The sequence below is a fragment of the Mustela nigripes genome, chromosome 14 (assembly GCF_022355385.1).
Source record: "Mustela nigripes isolate SB6536 chromosome 14, MUSNIG.SB6536, whole genome shotgun sequence".
NCBI lineage: Eukaryota > Metazoa > Chordata > Mammalia > Carnivora > Mustelidae > Mustela > Mustela nigripes.
The window spans coordinates 33,411,464-33,433,522 of record NC_081570.1 but is presented as its reverse complement, the minus strand read 5'-3'; the positions used below and the strand labels follow the sequence as shown (position 1 = coordinate 33,433,522).

General features: G+C 55.0%; 1 protein-coding gene across 5 annotated transcripts; it reads right to left on the bottom strand.

Annotated features, from left to right (window-relative positions):
- Positions 1–1,281: 1,281 nt before the first annotated feature.
- Positions 1,282–20,741, bottom strand: TIE1 (tyrosine kinase with immunoglobulin like and EGF like domains 1). Of its 5 annotated transcripts, XM_059374419.1 has the most exons (25): positions 20,593–20,741; positions 18,210–18,521; positions 17,981–18,091; positions 16,462–16,617; positions 16,187–16,318; positions 15,888–16,028; positions 15,559–15,687; positions 14,613–14,758; positions 14,240–14,384; positions 12,862–13,032; positions 11,778–11,936; positions 11,497–11,634; positions 10,996–11,292; positions 10,121–10,411; positions 9,644–9,834; positions 7,205–7,415; positions 6,934–7,044; positions 6,568–6,758; positions 5,528–5,641; positions 5,356–5,426; positions 4,204–4,244; positions 4,018–4,114; positions 3,835–3,934; positions 1,892–1,974; positions 1,282–1,438 (listed from the first exon to the last, which is right to left on the bottom strand). In XM_059374419.1, the coding sequence occupies exons 1-24, from the start codon at positions 20,648–20,650 to the stop codon at positions 1,903–1,905; spliced, it is 3,585 nt and encodes a 1,194-aa protein (XP_059230402.1). In that variant the 5' UTR covers positions 20,651–20,741; the 3' UTR covers positions 1,282–1,438; positions 1,892–1,902. The 5 variants fall into 5 exon arrangements, with proteins under 5 accessions (XP_059230402.1, XP_059230400.1, XP_059230404.1 ...); XM_059374417.1 differs by having other exon boundaries at positions 1,282–1,974; XM_059374421.1 differs by lacking the exon at positions 20,593–20,741 and adding an exon at positions 18,809–19,012 and having other exon boundaries at positions 1,282–1,974.
- Between the last annotated feature and the right edge of the window lie 1,318 nt (positions 20,742–22,059).

Genomic DNA, 22,059 nt, shown 5'->3' with positions numbered 1-22,059 from the left:
AGACTCTGTGCTGAGTGTGGACCCCAACCTGGGGCTTGATCTCATGATTCCTGAGATCATGATTTGAGCTGAAACCAAGAGCCAGATGCCTAACCAATTGAGGCACCCAGGCACCCAGCCTCTGCCAAAAACAAATTTTTAGTCTCCACATCTTGGATGTCCAAATGTCCCTGTAGTTGATCTGAAATTTCATTCTATCTCCTGTCCTACATAACCTCCCCATTACTCCAGTTCATTTCTCCTTAAATTGAGCCTCACACTCCAACCATTCAAGTCTCTTTGGAATACAGATTCTGATAATCAACACTCCTTCCAAACTCCTTGTGTTTGTAGATACTATCAGCTGACACTTACACAGTAGCCACTAGGTACCAGGCCCCGTACGGCCCCTACCTGTGTGATCTCATTTAGTGCTACCAACAGTGAAGTAGTCATTACGAACCCCATTTTGCAGAGGAGAAAACTGAAGCTCAGACAGGTTAAGTGACTTGACCAAGGTCACACAGATGGTACATGATCTAGCAGGAACTTGGACACGGATCCATGTGATTCTGGAATCCATGTTATTATAAAACCATACTGTTGTTATACCTTCTTTGATTCCATCTGATTCACTGAAGAAATGTATGAAGCAAGACAAGCCTTGTTTCTTAAGGACGGGTGAGAGAGAAGCCTGAGGACAGGCACACAGCCTGAGGTAGTGATAGGGGGACTAGTGTTCAGGACAGGAGCACCTCCCAGAACACTGAGATAGATCCTGGGGAAGGTGAAGGATTCTGCCGTAGCTGGCTGAAGTCAGAAGTGACCTCTGCCTTCCTCCGTGAGGGCCCACAGGCCAGCCAGTAAGATGGCTCCCAAGCCAGGCTACCTAGAGTCATAAGGAGAAGCAGGAGCTCAAGACAGGCCAGAATCTGTCTGGTGCTGAGGCGTCAGTCTGAGTGAGGTTAGGCTATTGCTGATCCTGGCATGGACTATTTGGACAGAGCAGACCCCTGGACTGGCAGTTACACAGAGATGTAGGGAGAGCTGCTGGTGACCAGGGCTGCAGAGTAGGGAGGAGACCACGGGAAACTGGACCTCTCATAGAACAGGGAGGTAGGTGGTGGTGTCTGTGTAAAATGGGTCTTCCAGAACATTCCTGGCATGGAGAGCCAACCCCAACAGAGAGCTTGAGTTTACGACTGGGTCACTGGGGACACTGTTTCTTTTCTTGGAAAATCCAGTCTCTCTTTGGTTCAACTTTTCTTTGGGATTGGCCGGCAGTGAAAGGAATACATTGGATGGAGCTTCTCATAACATTTATTTTTTTTGGACGATAAAGCCAAAAGTGGGGAGTAGTGGGAATGTTAGCTGTGTGGGCGCTGGCTTGGGTGGAGGAGCTGAAGAGGGCTTGAGTGTGGGGAGTCACAGAAGAGGGTACAAACCTGGAGCAGCTGAACTAGAAGGAGAAATGGGAAGAGTCACTCTAGGAAGAGCTGCAGAAGGCGTGGGAGCGATGGCAAAGGGTGAGGACCCGAGTGCCCTAAGCCCACCCCCTGGGTCCCCTCTTTTTTTTTTTTTTCTTTTAAGATTTTATTTATTTATTTATTTATTTGAGAGAGAGAGAGAGAGAGAGGAGGGGGGAGGAGCAGAGGAAGAGGGAGAAGCAGCCTCCATGCAGAGCATGGAGCCCGATGTGGGGTTCGATCCCATGACTCTGAGATCACGACCTGAGCCGAAACCAAGTGTTAGATGCTCAACCAACAGAGCCACCCAGGTGGCCAGGATCCCCTCTTTTCTTAAGTTAAAAAAAAAAAAATTCCTCGAGGCAGCTCAGGCCAGAGGCCACAAGGATCAGAAGGCACAGGCTGGAGAGTGGAGTTTGCTCTGGCCCGCAGAGCCTGGTACTGGCCTGACAGCCGCTCAGGCCTCCTCGGCTGTGGCGTCGATGCCCGCGTAAGTGAAGTTCTCAAACAGCGACATGTTCACATAGGCCTGGGGGACAGAAGAGGCTTTAGTGCGGGGCAGGGATGGGGGCGCCTGTGGCCTGGAGCTCCCTGGCTTCCGATATGGCAGCCCTACTTGAAGAGACACTGGTTTAGACTCAAGATGGCCCCATGGCCAAAGGCAGCCCTCTGCAGTGAGAACAGACCAAAACTGGGGGTCCAGGTGAGAGCCCATTGACATATTGTTAGACAGAAGGGTTTTTTCTTCTTAAATTTAAAAAAATGTTCATTGAAGTGTAGTTGACATATATTATATTAGTTTCAGGGGTACAACATAGCCATCTGACAGTCACCATCTGTCACCACACAAAGTTAGTATGGTATTAGTGACTATATTCCTTATACTGTTTTCATCCCTGGGATTTATTTATTGCATAACTGGAAGTTTATACCTTTTGTACCTCTTAATCTTCACCGATTTTGCCCAAGTGTGGGGGCTTGGCAACCACTAGTTTGTTCTCTGGATTTATGAGTTTCTTTTTTTTGTTCATTTGTTTTGTTTTGTTTTTTTAGACTCCACATATAATTGAGATCATGTATTTGTCTTTCTGTGACGTATTTCTTGGCATAATACCCCCTGGATCCATCCATGTTGCTGTGAATGGCAAGATTTCATTCTCTTTGATGGCTGAGTAATATTCCATTGTACACACAACTGACCCTGAACAACATGGACTTGAACGGTAGGGGTCCACTTACTCCAGATTTTTTTTCAATAAATGCCATATAGTGGTGTAAATGTATTTTCTCCTCCTTATGACCTTCCTACTAACATTTTCTTTTCTCTAGCTTATTTTGGTGCAAGAACATAGTATATAGTATATACGCAAAATATGTTTTAGTTGACTGCTTATATTAGTGGTACGGCTTCCAGTCAATAGTAGGCTCTTAGTAATTAAGTCTGGGGAGAGTCAAAAGTTATATGCAGGTTTTTGACTACCTAGGGGATTAGTTGCCTTTAACTCATCCATTGTTCAAGGGTCAGCAGTATATATCACATCTTTATCCATTCATCTTAGTTTTTTTTTAATGCACCTGTCAGATGAGCTGTTTGTTCATGCATTCATTATTTATTCATCTATTCATTAAGCTATTTTTGATCATTTATCCATTTACATGGATCATTCATTCATTCTCGTTCATCTGTTTAAAGATTTTATTTTTAAGTAATCTCTACACCCAACATGGGGCTCGAACTCATCACCCCGAGATCAAGACTTGTATGCTCTACCGACTGGGCCAGCCAGGCGCCCCTGATCATTCCTTCATTCTTAAGACAGTTTATTAATTCCTACAGCTCCTTAGTCATTAATTCATATGAAGGACTCTTTTTGCTCTTGCTCATTTTGATATATTTCTTCCTTTATATTTACCTGATAATTCGTTTATTCACATGGTTATTAGGTTCAGTTATTTAATTATGTTTATTCATGTTTATTATATCATCCATCCACTAATTCTATTCATTCATTCACTTACTCTTTCATTCATTTACCCATCCATCCATTTGGTTAGGGGACCATTCATGCATTGTCACTCTGGCTCTGTGTCCGGTGAAGAGAGGTGGCCCAGATGAGACTGGGCTGAGGGCCCCAGCAGAGGAAGACAGGTAAGCAGTATGGGACCTGGGACCCCGGGGGAGCGATTTGCCGCTGGGGCCTCGCAAGAGTTAGGAGGGCCTAGTATTCAACCCCTGGAGAGCTGGAAAGTGGGGCGGCACCCTGAGGCCCAGCTGTCCTGGCAGCTAGTGGTGGGGACAAGGACATGGAGGCTGCTTCTTTCTGGCTTCTATGAGAGGGCACCCCTGGAGCGTGCTGAGCCCTGTCCCCATCAGCCCCCGTCTCCTCACCTTCCTGGCTTCCAGCATCCGGCCCAGCTGCAGCGCAATCTGAGCAAAGGGAGGTCGCTCATATGGACGGTCCCGCCAGCACTGACGCATCAGCTCGTACCTGCAGATGGGGCGTGGCTGAGAGGAGGGGTCGGGGCCAACCGGGCTGAGGGGGTCCCGGGACTCCAGGCTGAGGACACTCACACTTCGTCGTCACAGTTACGAGGCTGTTCCATGCGGTAGCCCTGAGGTAGCTTCTCATAGAGCTCAGCACAGGTCATGCCGCAGTAAGGCGTGCCCCCTGCAGGAGGTGACAGAGCTCTCTGAGCCCAGGGAATGGGAGGGTGGGGGGATCAGGAGAGGGCTGGGGTCTGGGGGTCTGGAACTCACCAAGGCTCACGATCTCCCAGAGGAGGACCCCAAAGGACCAACTGGAATGAGAAGGATGTGCTTAGTTCCCGTCTAGGCCCAGGGGCCAGCTGCTCAGTAGCTGCCTGCCCCACGGTGCGCGCCTCCCAGCCCCTGCGTGGGGGCCACTCTGCAGGTGTCTGCCTTGGCCAGCTGCTGTCTCTGCTCCACTGAAATTCCTTCAGAGCTGCTCCCAGACTCACCGTCCGCACAGCTAACATTCTAATCACACACTCTGGGCCATGCACGAATCAGCTAACATATACGTTCATGCATTTAACCCTCACACCAGCTTTATGATGTAGGCGCTACCATTATGCCCATTCTACAGATGGAAACACTGAGGTACTGACAGATTAGCTTGCCCAAGGTCACATGGCTTGTAAGTGCTGGAACCAGACTCAAGACCTGACAATCTAACTCCAGACCATTGCTCTTAACTACGTCTTATATTGTAGCAACCTCTAGGTGGGGTGAGACCAGGATGGGAGTTCTAGTGGGGGGTGGGCATCTAGGGGCTTTGGGGACAGAAGCAGGAAGTAGCTGGGTAGTGGTCAGAGAGGCGGTCCCTGTGGTGGACAGTGAACAAGGCAAGGCCAGGGACCAGTGAGTAGAGCCAGAGCTGGATGGCCTGGCAGGCCAGGTTCCCTGGAAAGAGGAGCAGAAGGGAGGCCAATATGGTTATCTGGGTGTGAGGGGGTCTTGGCGGTCATGCTCTGGATAGGCTCCTGGTGGGGATGACTCTGCCCTTCAGAACGAAGGTGAGAACTTTCCTCGAGTGGTCTCTCCCTCCACCCAGGCATTGTCCTCCCATATTCCTGAACCTCTCCAGTGTATCTCCCTGTGTTAGATGAACCCAGCTCTAAAGTCCCCTAACACAATCCTACCGCTGAAACGCCTTTCAAGACAACGCCTCCTTCCAACTAGCCCCCCATCTTCCCACTAAGATGCTGGGCATCGCCAAGGTATACCCAAGATGCGCTTGTCTCATATCTGTGTCATGTAGAACAGACCCTGGCAATGCCCAAATTGTGCTTATACTACTCGAGACGTATCTAAGACGTGTCTAGGTTTATGTCTGTATGTGTCTTTGGGGGACCAATCCCTCCTACCCCTTCTGAGCCCCACACTCACACATCGCTCTTGGTGGTATAGACGCTGTAGTTCAGAGACTCGATGGCCATCCAGCGCACCGGGAGACGCCCCTAGGGGAAAGTGGGTTTGAGGGGCTGGGTGAGGAGGAGGGGCCTGTGTCAGGGGTCTTGGAGGCCAGGCATGGAACCTGGGTGCAGAGACTGAGACATACCATGGTCTTCTTCACATAAACCTCCTCCCCCCGAGAAAGGCCAAAGTCGGCGATCTTGGAGGCCAGGTTCTCTCCCACCAGCACATTGCGGGCCGCGAGGTCCCTGTGGATGAACTGCAGGTGTGGTCAGAGGTCAGGGAAGACTGCGGATGGGCAACCCCAAGACTCCTGGGGCCCATGAGGGATCTGACCTCCCAGCTGGTCTTTGTGGGCCGCCTCCCTCTCTGTAACAGCCCCCTTACCCTCCTTCCCAGCCAACCAGGTCTTATCCTGCGTCAGAAGAGTCACACTGCTGGCTGTCCCTTCCTTCCTGGGATCCAGCCAGAGCCAAGCTCAGGCTGTGTGTCTCTTTCTGGGACGAGGTTGGGTTTCTCGCTGGTGACCACACTGCCCCTTCACTTCCTCCAACCTCCCATCCACCCATCTTCCTTTTCTCTCCGCTCTTCGATGCAAGTGGGGAAGGCCCTCCTCTTGCTTGAAGTGACCTTTCCCTGGAGTCTCCAGTCCCCCCCCCCCCGACAAGACCTTCTACCTTCCCCAGAAACCTCTCTCCACCAGCCCCTCCCTCTGCACAGGTTTTTACTTGTCTGCTTCAAGGATACCCAAAACTTCACCAACTTTAAATGTCTCACCTCTCAAGCGAGGTGTCCTCAGACTTGGGCTCAGGCCTCCACTCTCTGCCTTGCTCTCCACCCTGTCCTGGTGGGTCTCTCCCTCAGGGCCCCTCACAGGGCCCACTCCCTTGCCATGAGACTCTCCAGCACTTTGTGGGGTGATGGTTCCCAGATTGTTGTCTCTGGCCTAGGCCCTTCTCCCAAGTTCTAGGCTGACATCTCTAACTGCCAGCTCAGCATCTCCAACAAGATGTCCCTTAGCTGCTTCCAATACAATGCCTCCCCCAGCTCTGCTTCTCGGCTTGCACTCTCCCGAATTCACCCAGGCCAGCAGCTCCGGGGTCTTGCCCTCCCCTGTCTTCCCTGCCCCGCCAGCTACAGGGGGTCGTAGTGGCGGCACGCCTTCCTCCCCACACCCCTGCACACCTGTTTCTCGCTCAGGTACTGCATGCCATTGGCGGCGTCACTGGCAAAACGTAGCAGCTGCCGGGAGCTGAGGGTGGAGGCTGTGCCGTGCTCTCTGGCGAAGGCTGGGTCTGTCTCCAGGACCCGGCTCTTCCGCAGAAAGTCTAGCAGGTTCCCGTAGGGGGCATATTCGATAGCGATATACAGGTAACCTGGGAAGGAAAAAGCCAGGGACGGGGTGGGGGTTCCCAAGCTGGCAGTTGGCCAGCAGCAGACCTCCAATGGTAGGAGAAGGGGGCAGGCTGCCGCTGTGTGTGTCGGGGTGGGGGGATGATGGCTGTTGATGGGGCTTGGGAAGAAGAGATAGGTGAGGACCTGGGGGCTTACCTCGGTTCTCACAAGCCCCCAAGAGGTTGATGATATTGGGGTGATGTCCCAATTTGCACAGAACTTCTAGTTCTCCCGCAAAGTCACGATGGTCATTTTCAGAGGCATACTCTGTGTAAAGAATCCAATATCACTTTAGTCAGAAATAGTTCTGAAAAGGCATGGCTACTGAGGGCTGGGGACAGTTGCTGGAGGGGATCCAGGTAGGGCCTGGGATCTGTGGGACAAAGGTAGGGGGTGGGCCTGGGGTCAGGGGTCACTCCGGGGGGACCTTTTAACATCTTGATGGCCGCGTTCATCTTGAGTCCGTCCTTCTTGATCATGGCCCGGATGACCTGACCAAAGTTCCCCTCCCCGATGAGGTCCTCAAAGGTGATGTCTTCCCACTCCAGCACTGGATAACTCAAGGGCTCAGGCTGTGGTTTGGGCCGCCGGGTTAGCGTCAAGGTGCCTGAGCTGAACTGCAGGATGGTTTCTTCGCCCTTCATAGAATGAGACAAGTGGGAAGGCAGTTGGCGCCGCAGATGTGGGGCCAGCAAGAGGTACAGACAGGCATTGAGGGAAAGTTAGACAAATGGATAGAGACCCCCGCAGAGGGCACTGTGGCGGTCAGGCAGGAACAGATATGCTGACAGAGGATACACACTGAGACAGAATCACAGGAGATGAAGCCATCCATGGGCCACTGGCTAGACAGAGGTCCAAGAAGAGAGATGTGAGGCCACAACCAAGGATCTGGTGTAGAGGGCTCTGGGAGAACAAGGAGTGGGTAAGTCTGCTAGAAGCCATGAAGACAGGAGTCAATGGAAAGAGGGTATCTCCAACATTTCAAACGGGAAGGAATTGGAATGAGCTGTGATGGAAAGTGGCAAGCCTCCCATTACTGTGCTGATCTCATGACCAGGCTTTTTGCTCATCAATCCTCTGGAGAGGATTCTAGTCTTGGGCCGCGGGCTAGGACACATTTATAGAGCACCTATCACATGTGAAACCCCAAGCTGGTGCGAGTCAGCGGAGGGGTTTTCTCTACAGTACGGGAAGCAGAGATGAGGACTGTCTATGGCTCTAAAACCACCAAGGAGCCAAAGATAGACCACTGCAAAGAGGAACATCCACTTCCCCTAACCACATAGGAGCTGGTCCACCTGGGCCAGGAGGATGGCAGGAAAGGGAAACAGCTGGACAGGACCCAGGGCGCCCCTGACAAGAGACCTGGAAGAGGGTTAACACAGACCTGGGGGTGGGGCTCCCTCAGTGAGGGGCTAGGGACACGGGGCACATGGATTCACAGGAAACATGGAAAGCGGAGGCCACCGTACCTCAGGTGCATGCACAGCCATGTGCTCAGGGAGGGGCACATGCACAGGGACACACGCGGGCACACACGGGGGTGCCCACCAGCAGACGCATAAGTGCACTCCTGCATGGCACACACGCACACCTTCATGCAGGCACACGAGGCAGGGAAGGTCTGGACATGTATTAGGATTATGTCTGTGTTCAAGGCGATTTTCCCATCTCCCTCCCTCAACATCTGTCTCCATTACCCTGCCCCCACCTCAGCCCTAGTGGCTTTCTGTGCACACTGACCTCAGAGGGAGCAGCCTGGAACAAAGAAGCCAATTGACTCTCTGAAGGGAGGCATGGCCTAGACAATGGCATTAGACACTAGGCTTTCTATCATAAGGATCAGCCCTTGAGAGAGAAGAGGGTTTTTGTTTTGTTTGTTGTTGTTTTTGTTTCTTTGAAATGCCAAAGCAGGGCTATAAATATCAAGAGCCCAGGTGCAAAGGGAGGGCTGGGGAAAGACTCTGGATCACCTGGGACAGCACTGGGGAGGATCTCATGGGAAGAGGACAGGTGGGAGAGAGACGGGAGGTGGGGACAAAAGGAGGGATGCTGGGAGCTGGGAGCCGAGCTGGTCCCCCACCCCACTGGCAGCTCTCTGACTACAGAGAGCTCCGACAAGTTTTACAGCCAGGTATACAGCAAGGCCAAGAAGAGCGGAGGCCTTCCCCCACCCCCCATATAGGGACGTGGGTCAGCACAGCTCTGGAGTGGCAGAAGCAGCCATAACAGGGCTTGCAACAAAGGGTGTAAGGGCCACAGAACACGCTGCCCTCCACAGGGTACAGGGAGCACCTCAGGGCTCTTAAGTCTCCCAGAGGAGGCCATGGCCTTTGCAGAGATGAGGCCGGAGGAGGAACCCATAGTAGGAGTTGCCTGTGGCCAGGAAGCCACAGAAGGGCTGAGGGCATTAGCCACAGATGTGTGCTGGCTCCCAAGGCAGGGAAGGATGCCAGAGCAGAGGCCAGCATGAAGCTCAGATGTCCCGCTGCCCGCCCCACCTCCCGTGTTGTCCCCATGCTACCTATGCTTCCAGCACCTCCAGAAAGAAGCGAGAGAACCCTGAATTAACCACGGTGAAATATGGACAGAGGGAACTAGTTTCAACAGCGAATATTAAATATTTTGCCACTAACATAAACTGACTTATGAACTGAATTCAGTTCTAGAAAATCAAGGAAAATTATATCTTGCATCCATGAGCACGGTTAAGTCCTACACCCGCGACCTAAACACCTAAACATGCGCACGCGCACACACTCCGGGGTTGGCGGGGAGTGGGGGGGGATAGGTACTGCGCATGAGCGGACAGACTCAGCTAGAGTGGTGCACGCATGCGCCCGGAGCGGGCACAGGAACTGACCGAGCCCGACTGGTAGGTGAAGGTGCGTCGGCGGTGCAGGCAGCTTCTGCGGATGCACACGAGCGTCAGGAGAGCCGCCAGGATGGTGAGGCAGGTGGCTGACACGGAGCCCACTACGGCCAGTATCAGCTGCCGGTCCAGACCCTCTTCGGCTGCTTGGACCTCTTGGACCGGACCCTCACTCTGCAGCCCTGTACAAGAGGGGGGCAGATGGCCGGGAGGGAGAGATCACAGAGCCTAGTACCAGGAGGGACCAGGGGTATCAGGCCTAAGGCCGGTGGTTCACTGGGGTGACGGGGTTTTTCCCAGCACTAGGACAACAGATGCAGGGAAGGGTCAGGGGGGCCAGGATCAGGACAGATGTGACTTGTTGGGAGGAACCTCGGATGTCCTGGCTCCAAAACTGGAGATCCGGTGCCAGGAGAGGGCATGGAGACCTACCCCGGGCTGGGAGTCCCCGTGGCTGTGCTCTCTCACCATTGCCCAGGGTGGACTCCTCTGCCACACTGCTCCAGTCTCCGGGACCCTGGATACTGGCCCGCACACGGAAGAGGTAACGTGTACTAGCATTAAGGCCACGGACAATGGTGCTTGTCTCCTCGGGCCTGTCCACGTCCATCCACAGTGGGTCTCCTGAGCCCCCAGCCACCTGCACCTCCACGATGTACTTGGATATAGGCCCAACCGAAGCCTCTGGGCGCTGCCATGTCAGCTGGATCTCGGAGTCTGAGAGGGCTTGGGCACGGAGGTGTCGGGGAGCTGGGGGCCCTGAGGAGATGGGGGTGGGAAGGCAGTGCTCAGACGGGAGCAGGGTATGTGGCTCTGGGGTGAGATCCACTCTAGCTGTGTTCCCTGCTCTGTGGACCCCCAAACGCGAGCCAACCCGCCAACCTTCCCCGTTCCCTGCTGGGCTCAGTTTCGCTCCATACGCCTCCCCTCACCCCAAACTTCTGCTTTCCTTTGTTCTCCTTATGGGCCAGGTCTTCCTGGCATCCCAGATCTTCCCAGCATGCTAGGTCTTCCTGTGCCCCATACCCTATGTTCGCCCAAATCCCATGTCCTCCTGGTACACCACATCCTCCCTAAGACCCTTAATCTCCACATGAACCCTGGCCTCCCCGTCTTTCCCTCATCCCATATGCTCCTGGGGGCCCACCTCTCCCTGGCCACCAATATCAGACATCTCACGTCCTCCCTTTGGTCATGTCTGTCTGTCGTCCTACTTCCCCCTTATGCCCACGTTTTCGATACATCCTGTGTTCTCTCTGTGCCCATGCACTCTCCAGTAACCTCCTGTGTTCCATGTCCTCCCTCATCTGGAACCCATAACAGCCTTTCTGGGTACAGCATACCGCTGGGGGGCAGGAGCACACGCGCGGGGGGCGAGGCAGGGCCCAGGAGGGTACAGTGGTAGAGCCGTACATCCAGCTGGGGGGGGGTGCCAGGCGTGAGTCCAGTCAGGAGAGCGGTGCGGGCCTGGGGGGACGAGACATTCTCCCGCCGCTCCTGTCCCCGTGTCCCATCCCACAGGCGCAGCAGGAAACCATCGCCCACCAGTGGCCCAGGCACCGAGGGTAAGGACCAGCTCACTCGCAACCGGTCAGGACCCTCCACGTGCCAGCCCTCCAGCCACGGCTGCAACGAGGGCTCTGGGGCCGGAGGTTGGGAGTCAGAACTGTTCAGTTGGTCCTTGGGGCTGTACAAGACAGTTATCTCCCCCCGGGGGACAGGGTGGGACAACCTCCAGTGGGAAAGGCAGGGGGCCCCTGGCGTGGGGACAAGACAGGACAACCCCTGAGTGCATAGGACGGTAACCCATGGGGGGACACGAAGGGGTGACTCTCGCCTCTCACCAGGACAGTCTGTGGTCATGAGGGTGGGAGGCCCCCAGGCCCCCTCCCCTCCTTCCCCTGGCCGGCTCAGTTGTACGCGGACACTGTATCCTGTCTTCGGCCTCAGGTTCATTAAAGTCACATTCTCGCTGGGGTCCACTGGGGGCAGCACACATCATTCAGCCCCCACCTCTTCCCGAAGCTGCCACCTCCCCCCTTTCATTCTGACCCAATATCCTGTCCTGCCCCAGACCCCCTCCTGCCCCCAGCAATGCCTCTCCCAGCCCTGAGCCCCTGCTCACCCACAATGGCGGACCAAGCCATGGTGCTATCCTGGGGCCGGTAGTGCAGGCGGACAGAGGTGATGGGTCCGTCCCCGGAAAAGGAGACCAGTGGGGAGACCACGAGCTGGCGGCTCTGCTTGGCCAGGAGCCGAGGAGCAGTCAGGGGCACTGGGGGCACTGCCAGGAGACCCCAAGTCAGGCAGGGTCCAGATAGCCTGCCCAGTCTTCCGAAAAATAAGAGGACTCTACTCTGGCCAGCAAAGATATCTCGGTCTTGGTTTGGATCTGGGGCCCCTCTGGGCTGGGGAGAGCCCAAGTTCAACCGATGGGCAGAAGGGCCAGCATCCAGTCAGGACAATGTTCTGCCGCCTGGGCAGCTTGGGGCACAAGGATCCGGCAGCGAGGACTCGAGAGAATCCCCAAAGCTGCTAAGTGAGGTCGGATGAGCCTAGCTGGGTGTGGGGGAGGCAATGTGGAGCACGCAGAGGGGCCTGAGACCCCAGGCAGGGCGAGAGCCTGGTGTCAGCCTGCTCTCTGTTCTCCCTCTACCATTTATCACTCTCTTTGTTGGAGAAAAAAAAAAGAAAGCCAGCCAGTGATGAACTATGGGCTTTGCAATGGCTACTTGTCCCTTTAAGACAGCGCTCTGCCCACCCGGGTGCTGAGGCTTGGAGATGTGTACCTGGCCTATGGCCAGGCCGTCAGCAGGAGGTACAACCAGGATTTGGAAGACGCGTTTGGCCAGGCCACCTGGAATCAGCCAGTTCTACCCCAAACGGCTTTAGATTCCTGCCTGGCTTCCTCACTCCCATGTTCATTGACCCTCTTCTGGCCTGAGCTTTTCTGCCCAGATTATCACGTCTGCACTATGACTGGTTCCTTTGCCTCTCCCAAACAGTTATCGGACCGATTGTTCTAAGAATGATGGATGCATGAACCGGTGGCTGGAAACAAGGGAGGGCAGGAGGCCCCGGCCGAGAAGGAAGAGTAGGGAGCTGGGGGCGGGGCGGTGTGTGGGGAGGAATAGTGGGGTCAGCAGGTCATGAGGAGGGGAGAGCAAGGGGGGGTATGGAGCCCTGGAGCCCCTGTGCCTCATGCTTACAGCGGGGCTTAGCTGTGCAGGGAGTGGTCAGACATAGAGCGGGCCCACACTTCCACTCAGACTTCAGAACCAGACCCCCGGTGCTGGAGGTCCCATCAAATGAGTCTGGAGCTCTGGGGAGGGGTCTAGGTGGCAGATCAGGTCCTGGAGTTGCCAGAGAACAGCTAAAACCTTGGAAGAGGACATTTTGGTAACAGTAACAATAGGGATGCCTGGGGGGCTCAGTCTGCTAAGCATCTGACTCTAGGTTTCAGCTTAGGTCATGATCTCGGGGTCCTGGGATCGAGCTCTGCATTGGGCTCTGCGCTCAGCTCAGAGTCTGCTTTTCCCTCTCCTCTGCCCCTCCCCCCTGTTCGCTCATTTCCTTTCTCTTGAATAAATACATTAAATCTTTAAAAAAATAATAGGAACAATAAATGTCAACATATATAGAGCACACACCTTGCATGAGGCACTGGACTCAGTCCTCGTATACATCATCTAAGCTCATTGCATTAAATGACCCATGACATTAAATAACATAACTTCAGCGCATTAAACGCATCATATGACTTGCTTCACAGCAACCCTCATGAGCTGGGAGGGGCTAAGCAGCTTGCTTAAGCCAGGAATTGGTGGTGAGGATTTGAACCCAAATCGCCTGGAATCGGAAGCCTGGGGACAAGAGACAGGCTAGATGCAGAGCCCGGGCGGCACTGATAGGTCCTGCTGGTGGGGCAGCTGCAAGTCGGTGGGAGGGGTGGAGAGCAAGCAGGGAAGGAAGAGAAAGAGGAAGAGGGGAGACGTCTGGGTTTCTGTGGGGGAGGCCGGCTGTCAGGAGCAGAGGGCAAGAGGAGTCAAGGCATACGGGGCTGGCAAAGGTGAAGGGACAAGATCGTACTGGCTCTGGGCCATCCTGGGCACTGGCAGCTCCCTCCCTACTCATCTTCCTACTCACCACGGAGCTCCTCTGGGTGGCAGGCCACCCTCTGAGCTGAGGCGCCCCGCACGCTCCCCTGTCCTGGCCCTGCGAGCCCTGAGGCGTGATGAGAGCAGACGGCAGCATCCCAGAGACAGAATTAAAGGCACGCCGTGTGCAGGGGTTGTGAGCGGGCAGAGAGGGCCAGCATGGCCAGATAGGAGGCTGGGCAGGGTCAGAGGGTATGCTGTTTCTAAGGCATGGGATTTCCTTTCCAGATAGGACCGAGCTATGCTTCTGCCCTGACATGGGCCAGACCAGACCTCTGGTGGACGACAAACCCTCTTCTTTGCTGGGTGCTGGGCTGGGAGTTCAGGGGCCCTTGCCCTTCCTGCTACTATGCCCAGTCTGCGCAGCACCAGCCCACTGAGCACCACTCTGCCCACGGACCCTCCTCCATAGCCCCAGGACATCACTGACCTTTGACATTGACCCTGAAACGTCGGCTGTCTTGGCCACCAGATGTGGACACGCGGCACTCCCAGAGTCCACTGTCACCAAGTGCCAAGCGGGGCACCTCGAACTCAGCTGTGGTCCTGTCTGGCTCCACAATGGCCTTGGTGGACTGAGAGAGACAGGGAAAAGGGACAGACCATAGAGAACAAACACTCACGAGGCCAATATGGGACTAATAAGGGGACAGAGGACCCCTGGTGGTTTCTCAACCATCAGATGACCCCATATGAGCCACAGTCAGGCCAGTGGGTAGAGCCTTTGGAAAACCCTAAGGGGCAGGGGTCTGAGGGACCACCTGTGAGGCCAGTGGGGTCAGGGCAGGTGGGGGGCTGCTGACCAGGAGGACCGTGCCGTCGGGCTTCCGGAGCTCCATGCTGCCCCGCACTGGGAACGGGTTCCCTGCGGCTGCACAGTTGATCCGGGGTGTAGTCTCTAAGTTGAACTCCATTTCTGAGGCCACATCCAGGATCTGGGGGATCCGGTCTAGGGAGAGAGGGAGGATACATCCTGGAGCCCCACGGGGCAGACATTGACCACCATGCTGCCCCTTTTCCTGTATCATGCATCTCAGTGGAGCGGCCACCAATGGCTCAGTCGCTCAAGCCTAGAAGCTGCAGAGTTCCAGACAGCCCTTGCGCCCCATGGCTGATCGGCCACAGAGTCTATCTCCTGTGCTCCCAACCCGATGTCCTGTCTCGGCCAACACATTCCCCTCCCCAGCCTTATAGCCCCAACACTGGTTCAGGCCTCACTCATTTCTAGGCTCTGTTACAGACCCTCCAGGTTCTCCCACCTCCACTCTCCACCCAGCTGCGTGGGTCCTCCCTCAAACACAAATCTGACTGCCTTCTGCCTCTTCAACAATTCCCTCCTGCCCCCAGCACACCTGCTGGCCTGCTGTTCAAAGTTCCCGAGGTTTGACTCTTGTGGTCACTCCCCCAGCCTTCCTACTCCACTCTCATGGTACCCGACCCCGAGTCCCTCAACCCCTGGGCCTTTGCCAGGGCTCTTTCCCTAGCCATCTCGCGCTCATCCTTCATACCCCATCTCAGATCTTGCCTCTTCCGTGAAGCCCTCCCTGAACCACTCAGACTGGCCAGGGGCCTCCTCTGGGCTCCCATCCATTCTGGGCTATTGCCCAGCCCTGCATGGGTATGGGTGATGTGAGCTGGGCGGTGAGAAGGCCCCCTGAACCCTGATCTCCCCGGGTGTAGAGCTTGGAGTCAGGGAGATGTGTCTGGTGAAGCCTGATTTGTTTTAAGTGATCTCAAACACCCTTGTACCTGACTTCTCACAGTGCATTCCATGCCAGCCAGAGGGACAAACACAGCCGCTGAAGCGGTCACATGTACCACCGTTCCGACACTGGCACTGGAGGCGGCAATCTGCCCCAAAGTGGCCAGGGGCACAGGCTGCGGATAGAGGGGTTGTGGTTAGAGGGACACAGGTCAGCGGCAGTGAGGGCAGAGCTGGGGCCTGGGTTATGCCAGGCTGGGTGAGCAGGGGACTATGGAGGTTCTGGTGTGGACCCCAGGGCCAAAGTGGAGGGTCCAGGTCCAGCCTGTGGCTGGATGTCTGGGTCAGGGACTGCGGAGGGCAGGTCAGTCCATACCTTCCTGGCACTGGCTTCCTCTCCAGCCAGATCCACAAGAACAGCCATAGGGGTCCGGGAGGCAGAATGTGAGACCTCGGCAGCCCGATGTGCTGGGGCACTGCTCCTGGCAGCTCTGCCCAAAACGGCCCTCTCTACAGGCTAGAAATAGGATGGGTGGGTATAGGGCCCACTGCTGGACCTCAGGGTCCGGGCCCCACTTGGCATTCTCACCACCCACCAAGCTCCATCCTCTTGGTTCAAGAGTCTTCCCCAGCCAGGCAGCCTCTCCTGCCTAGGTCCTAGCTTCCCGGCCTTACCCTGTTCACAGCGGGTGCCAGTGAATCCAGGGGGGCACACACACTCGCCATCCTGATCATGGCAGACACCTCCGTGCAGGCAACCTGGGCACTCCTTGGTGCAGTCTGGTCCCCAGCGCCCTGCCCTACAGCCTGGAGGAACGTGCTTTCAGCAACCGACCCTCACCAACCTAGCACTGCTGCCGAGGTCTCGGGCAGCCCTGGGGGCCCACAGGAAGTGCCCACAGGGCTCCCTACCTCCATCCCACCCCCCAGCTCTGCCCTCTGCTCCTAACCCCTCACGATGAGCCGGAAGAAGGCGCTGCCTAGGGGGCTGGTTTCCAGGTAGGTGGCACTGTAGATACCACTTGCTGATGGCTGCACGTTTGGGAGCTCCATCAGGAACCGTCCATCCTGGGCCTCATGCCAGTCCAGGGTGTAGAAGTAGGATCCTGGGGGCAGAAGTGGGTCAGGGTCCTCAGCACCAAGTGAGAGCTGGTGCCCAGGTCGAATCAGTGTGTGCCCCATACAGTGACCAGAATGGGGGCAAGGCACCAGCCAGGGTCTGTCCCCAAGGCAGAAAGCTGGGATGCATCCTCTGTTCCACACCCCAGCAACACTCAGGAAGTCACCAGGTCCTGCTCAGTCTAGCTCCTTTGCATCTCCTAAAGCAGTCACTTTTTTCTGTCCCGCTCATAGCCACCATCACCACAGTCCCCACCTCCCATGGTCTTCCAGGCAGTCTCCTCTGCCTCTGTTTCCCCTCCCTCCCTCCATCCCCCACTCATCAGCCAGCAGGATTTTCCCCAGCAGAAGCCTCCACAGTTCCCCTTCTCGGACTCCTTCAGTTACCCACTGCTTGGCATATCCCTGCTTCACCCTCTGGCCCCATACCTCTCCACACCCTGCCTGATTCCTGACATTCCTGAGTTCTGGAAATGCTGGTTTCTCTTCTAGAAACACCACGGTATTTCAGCACTTCCTGTCTGTGCTCTCAGCCAATCCTCCTCCTGGAATGTCCTTTCCTCCTCCTTTGTGTGGCTAATTCCCATTCCCCCTCCTGGGCACCGTTCAGGGGTTATCTTCTTGGGGACTTCTCCCAGAAGCTTCTTCCTCCAGGACTTGCAGTCCCAAATACTAGGGTCCCTATCCGTGTCCCACCTCCTTTTGCCTCTTTTCCCAGGCCTGGATTGTAGGGAGTACAGGTCTATGTGACCCTTCACACCTCTCATCAGTTCAGAGGGCCTGGTGCTCAGGAGACAAACCCCTTGGGCTGGGGAAAGGGTCCTCCTTCCCTCAAGAACATAGGGCAACCAAAGGGCTGTGGGTCTGAGGGCTGAGGCTGGAATCTCTGGGGCCACACAGAATAAGGGCTCCCTCCCATGGAGTGGCCAGAGGTTCTGATAGGGCCAGAGTGGGGGCAGGCCTGGGCTGAGTTACCCGTTCTCTTTTTCCCCATGGGGACTGCTGCTCCTTGCCAGAGGGCCTATGTGACAGCACCTGCTAACTCCCAGGGGAGTGCTAAAGGTGAGGGTTCAGCACAGTGCTGATTTGAGGGTAACAGGGAAGGAGGTGGCCTGCCACAAGGCTGCTGGTCCTCTGGGTATAGTAGGAGGACCGAACAGGCCAGAGAAGACATGGGTACAAGTGCTTCCTGTGGACCTGACACAGAGGCAGGTGCAGCGGGGAGGCAACAGGTGTATCAGAGTGAAGGCCATTGTAGGCGGCCAAAGCTGGGGGAGGTCAAGGGCAGGGAGGTGTTCATTGAAGGGGCAGACCGTTGACCTGCCCAACCCGTCCAGAGTTCCCTCTCACCGTTGCTCTTCCAGATCACATCTGTCTGCTTCTCCTTGCGCACACGTGCCACAAGCACGGCCGTGTCGCCTTTGTTCACCGTGTGTGTGACCTTGTCCGGGAGCAGGTGCGCTGCAGGGGACCGGTGGGTGGGTGGGGGATGAAGAGACGGGTCAGAGGTGCACAGCGGCAGCAGCGACAGCGGCGACAGCGGCTCCCGTCCGCTCCCCGCCCCGCGGGCCGGACTCACCTCCGGGGCTGTTGTGCACGTAGAGGACGCGCGTGCGCCCCGCGCCGCCCACGCACGAGAAGACGCCCACGAGGTCTGAGGGCTGCGAGAAGCCGCGCAGCGTGACGCTGTGCGAGCCGTTGCGCAGCAGGTGTGGGGGCTGCCCGGGCCGCGGCGTGCGCACGATGCGGTCGTCCTTCTCCAGCAGCAGCGGGAGTCCCCAGGCGTCCGCGCCCGCGCCTGGCCCGGCCTCCCCGGACACGCAGGTCAGGAAGAAGCGCTGGGGCTCGGTGAGCCGCAGGTCGGCCAGCAGCGTCAGGTCCACCGCGGCGCCTGGAGCCGGGACGCCAGTCCTCCTTCCGACGAGGTCCCCAGCCCGCCCCGCGCTCTCAGGCGTTTCCCTCCCCTCCCTTCCTGTCTCTTTCCCGGCCGCACACTAGCTTTGCCCCCGCTAAGCCTCTTCGTCCTAAAAACAAAAACAAAGCCCCCTCTCTGGTCTCCTGGTGCCCCCCCTTCTCCCGCCAGATGGCTTCCCTTTATAGCCTCGGAAAGAATGATGTATGCTCCCTGTCTCCGTTTCCTCACTGTTTAATACCCTGCCGGTCCCCTTGAGTCCCCACCTGTCTCAGACTGCTCTGCAAAGAGGAGCCGCTCTCCAGGAGAGCAGAATCTTCTTGGAGAAAGCCTTTCCTGCCGCTCCAGAAATCTAGACGGGCTTGCCGTCCTGGGATTTACAGGAGGGGCGGGCTTCTGCAACCAGGTGGTTGTGGGGCAGAGAAGGAGGGGAGCCCCTCCTTTTCTGTCCCTGCCCCTTAACTGGCAAGTAATTAGCTAGCTTTAATGCCACTTAGCTCATCAATTAATATTCTTCAAAAGCCTACCACGGGTACATTGAAGTTGGCATTTGCTGACCGCCCACCATATGCCTGAGCACCTGCTTTCCAGTGGATGGTCACCCCCCCCCCCCAGTGAAGTCGCTGTCTCTCCATTTACAGAGGAGGGCGAAAATAATTATTCTACAGGCTTCCTGGAGCAAGCTCATCTACTCCCCGGGCTTTATCATCATCTCTGAGTCAGCCTCTCAGCTTGGGTCTGCATTTCTATCAGCTTTCCCCAACCCTGCTCCCTGACTCAACAGATGGCACTAACCACCTGAGACACAAACTTTGGAGTCCTCTCGTGTTCCTACTTTCATGATGATTAATGTTTATTGGAGGTCAATTATATGGCAAACACTTTAATTTTATCGCCCCAACAATCCTGGGTGGTGGGTGTTACTACTCTAGTTTTATAGCTGGTGGATGAAATCTCAGAGAGGTAACTTGCCCAAAGGCATATAATCAGTAACTGGCAGAGCCAGGTTGTCTGACTCTAAACTCTATACCTCTAAGGGTGTTGCTGGCTGCTGCCATCAATCACAAAATTCTGTGGATTCCACATCCTCAAAGCCTCTTGACTGCACCCCCATCTCCAAGCCCACCCCTGTTTAAACCCCACATTTACTCACCTGGACCATCCCAACAGCTACACCCTCCTTTCCCAGCTCATCCTCCAGAGTGGCCTTCTAAGACCTTGGGATTCTCTGGTCTACAACCTCCCATGGCTCCCCATTGCCCTCGGGATACAGAGCATGCTCTTGAGTCCTTCTTTGCTCATACTCTGCCTCTCCTGTTGAGTTCCCTCCAGGAACCTTCTCTCCCATGCCCTTCCTCACCTCTGAGACTTGCATGGACTGTTCTAGCCGCCCAGAATGAAGGCCACTGTTCTTAGTGAAGTCTTTCTGGATGCCTTTGTCATCTACTACCCCCAAGCAGAGTAGCTGACTCCTTCCTCCTCGGTGCTCCTCTGGAGCTACTTGTGTCTCCCTTTTATCCTTCACCCCATGTCCTGTGTCTCCAGCTACCACTCAGAGCTAGCCTTTGTGTTCCAATCCTCTTGACCATCACTGAAGGAATCAACTACCACTTACACAACTGGGCACTGGGTGCTCTGCGTAAATTACCTCCTTTAAACCCCATAACAGCCATAGGAGATCAGCATCATAGAATCTATTTCAACCTGTGACCCATAGCACAGCTCCTAGAATATTGCTGGTGCTAGATAAATGTTTGTCAAATGAATGATTAAATGAAGCCAGCACACCGACTACATGCGCACCCCCTGAAAACTCCATAGGCTCCCATAGGCCCCGCTGTGCTTTACTGATCCGAAAATCCAACACAGTCAATGACTGTTCTATTCCCAGTGCCAGGCTGCAGTGGTGTCTAGGGCCTGCCTGGGTTTTGGAGGCCTTGATCCCACTTTCTAGCTGATGGGGAAAGTGTTGGCAGTGATCGTAAGGCTTCCTAGGGGGAAAATCAGGGCTTTGGGGGTTGGGGGTGGGAGTGGCTTGGGGGAGACTTACCGACATGAGAAGCCAGAAAGAGGATGAGGAGCAGCAAAGGAGGCCCCAGCCAGACCATACTCTGGAGGCTGACCAGGTCAGCCAGGACAAGCTAGGCCTCCGGTCAGTTAGTCTGGTTCTAGATGCTGGGCCTGTACTGTTTAGTGCGTGTTGGTGCTGGGGAGGAAGAGGAAATGAGGTGGCTTGGGTGGGAGGGGTAGCCGTGGAGGGGTGGGGAGGACCTATCCTGCTTCTGCTCACCGAACAGGCCCCCCACCCTAGTCCGGCCCCCACAAAGCCAAGGATGGGTGTGGCCTGGAAGGCCCTGGAATGGGGTCACTTGAGGTGGGGGAGAGTTGTAAGGGCAGACCTAGGCACTATGGGACAGGTTTTCCCCTCTCCTCTCCTCCCTTTGGTCCTCTGCCTTGCCAACAGGCAGGAGGCAGGAGGCAGGAAAGGGAGGAAGCCAGTGGCTTCCGCCTATTGAGGAGGGATGGGGCTTTGGGGCGGGGGGGTGGTGGTGGGGTGGTGGTGGGATATTGTTCTGGGATCTCCCCTCCCCCCAGCACATACACAGCAATTCCTTATGTATGTGTCCCAGGACAGTTACACGGGTGTCCTAGAGAGCAGTTCACGTACATAACAAGTGGACAAAGGAACACAAGAACTCACACTCAGGGGAAAAATAAAAAAAGAGAGAACTTTGATTCTATCTTGCATATGTAGGGGTGAACAGATTTTTCCTTCCAGGTCTTTTGGCTGGTCTAGTAATTGAAAGGAGACAGATTAACAGGAAAAAACAAAAGTTCAATAGCATGTGTATCTCCTGGAGACATAGGAGTGAAGGGGTTCAGAACAAGTCTTCCTGCAATATGCCTCTTTGGCATGAAGATTATTTTGAGCTAAAAATATTAAAAACCCAGCAGACTCAGGAAAAGCTTTTTACCTCCCTTTCAGCTGCCTAAATTTATATTGGAAAGGGTGCCTGCACCAGGAAGAGAGCTATTAGCAGAGATTCCTTTTTACCTAAGAAACTTAACTGCATAACAGGCCAACCTTTTTTTTGTTTTGTTTTGTTTTAATTGCGTTATAATTAACACACAGTGTTATGTTAGTTTCAGATGCACAGCATAACGATTCAACAATTCTATACATTATTCAGTGCTCACCACGAGATGTGTAGACTATCCACCAAACAACTCTTATGATATCCTTGACTATAGTCCTTATGCTTTGCTTTTCATCTCATCTCTGTGACTTTTTAATTTTATAGCTGGAGGTTTATACCTCCTAATCCCCATGATCTATCTTACCCATCCCTTCTGGCAAACACTAGTTTGTCCCCTGCATTTGAGTCTGGTTTTTGTTTTGTTTTTTTAGGTTCCATATATTAGTGAAATTATTTGATATATGTTTTTGTCCGGCTTAGTTCAGTTAGCATAATGCCCTCTGGGTCCACCCATGTTGTTGCAAATGGAAAGGTCTCAT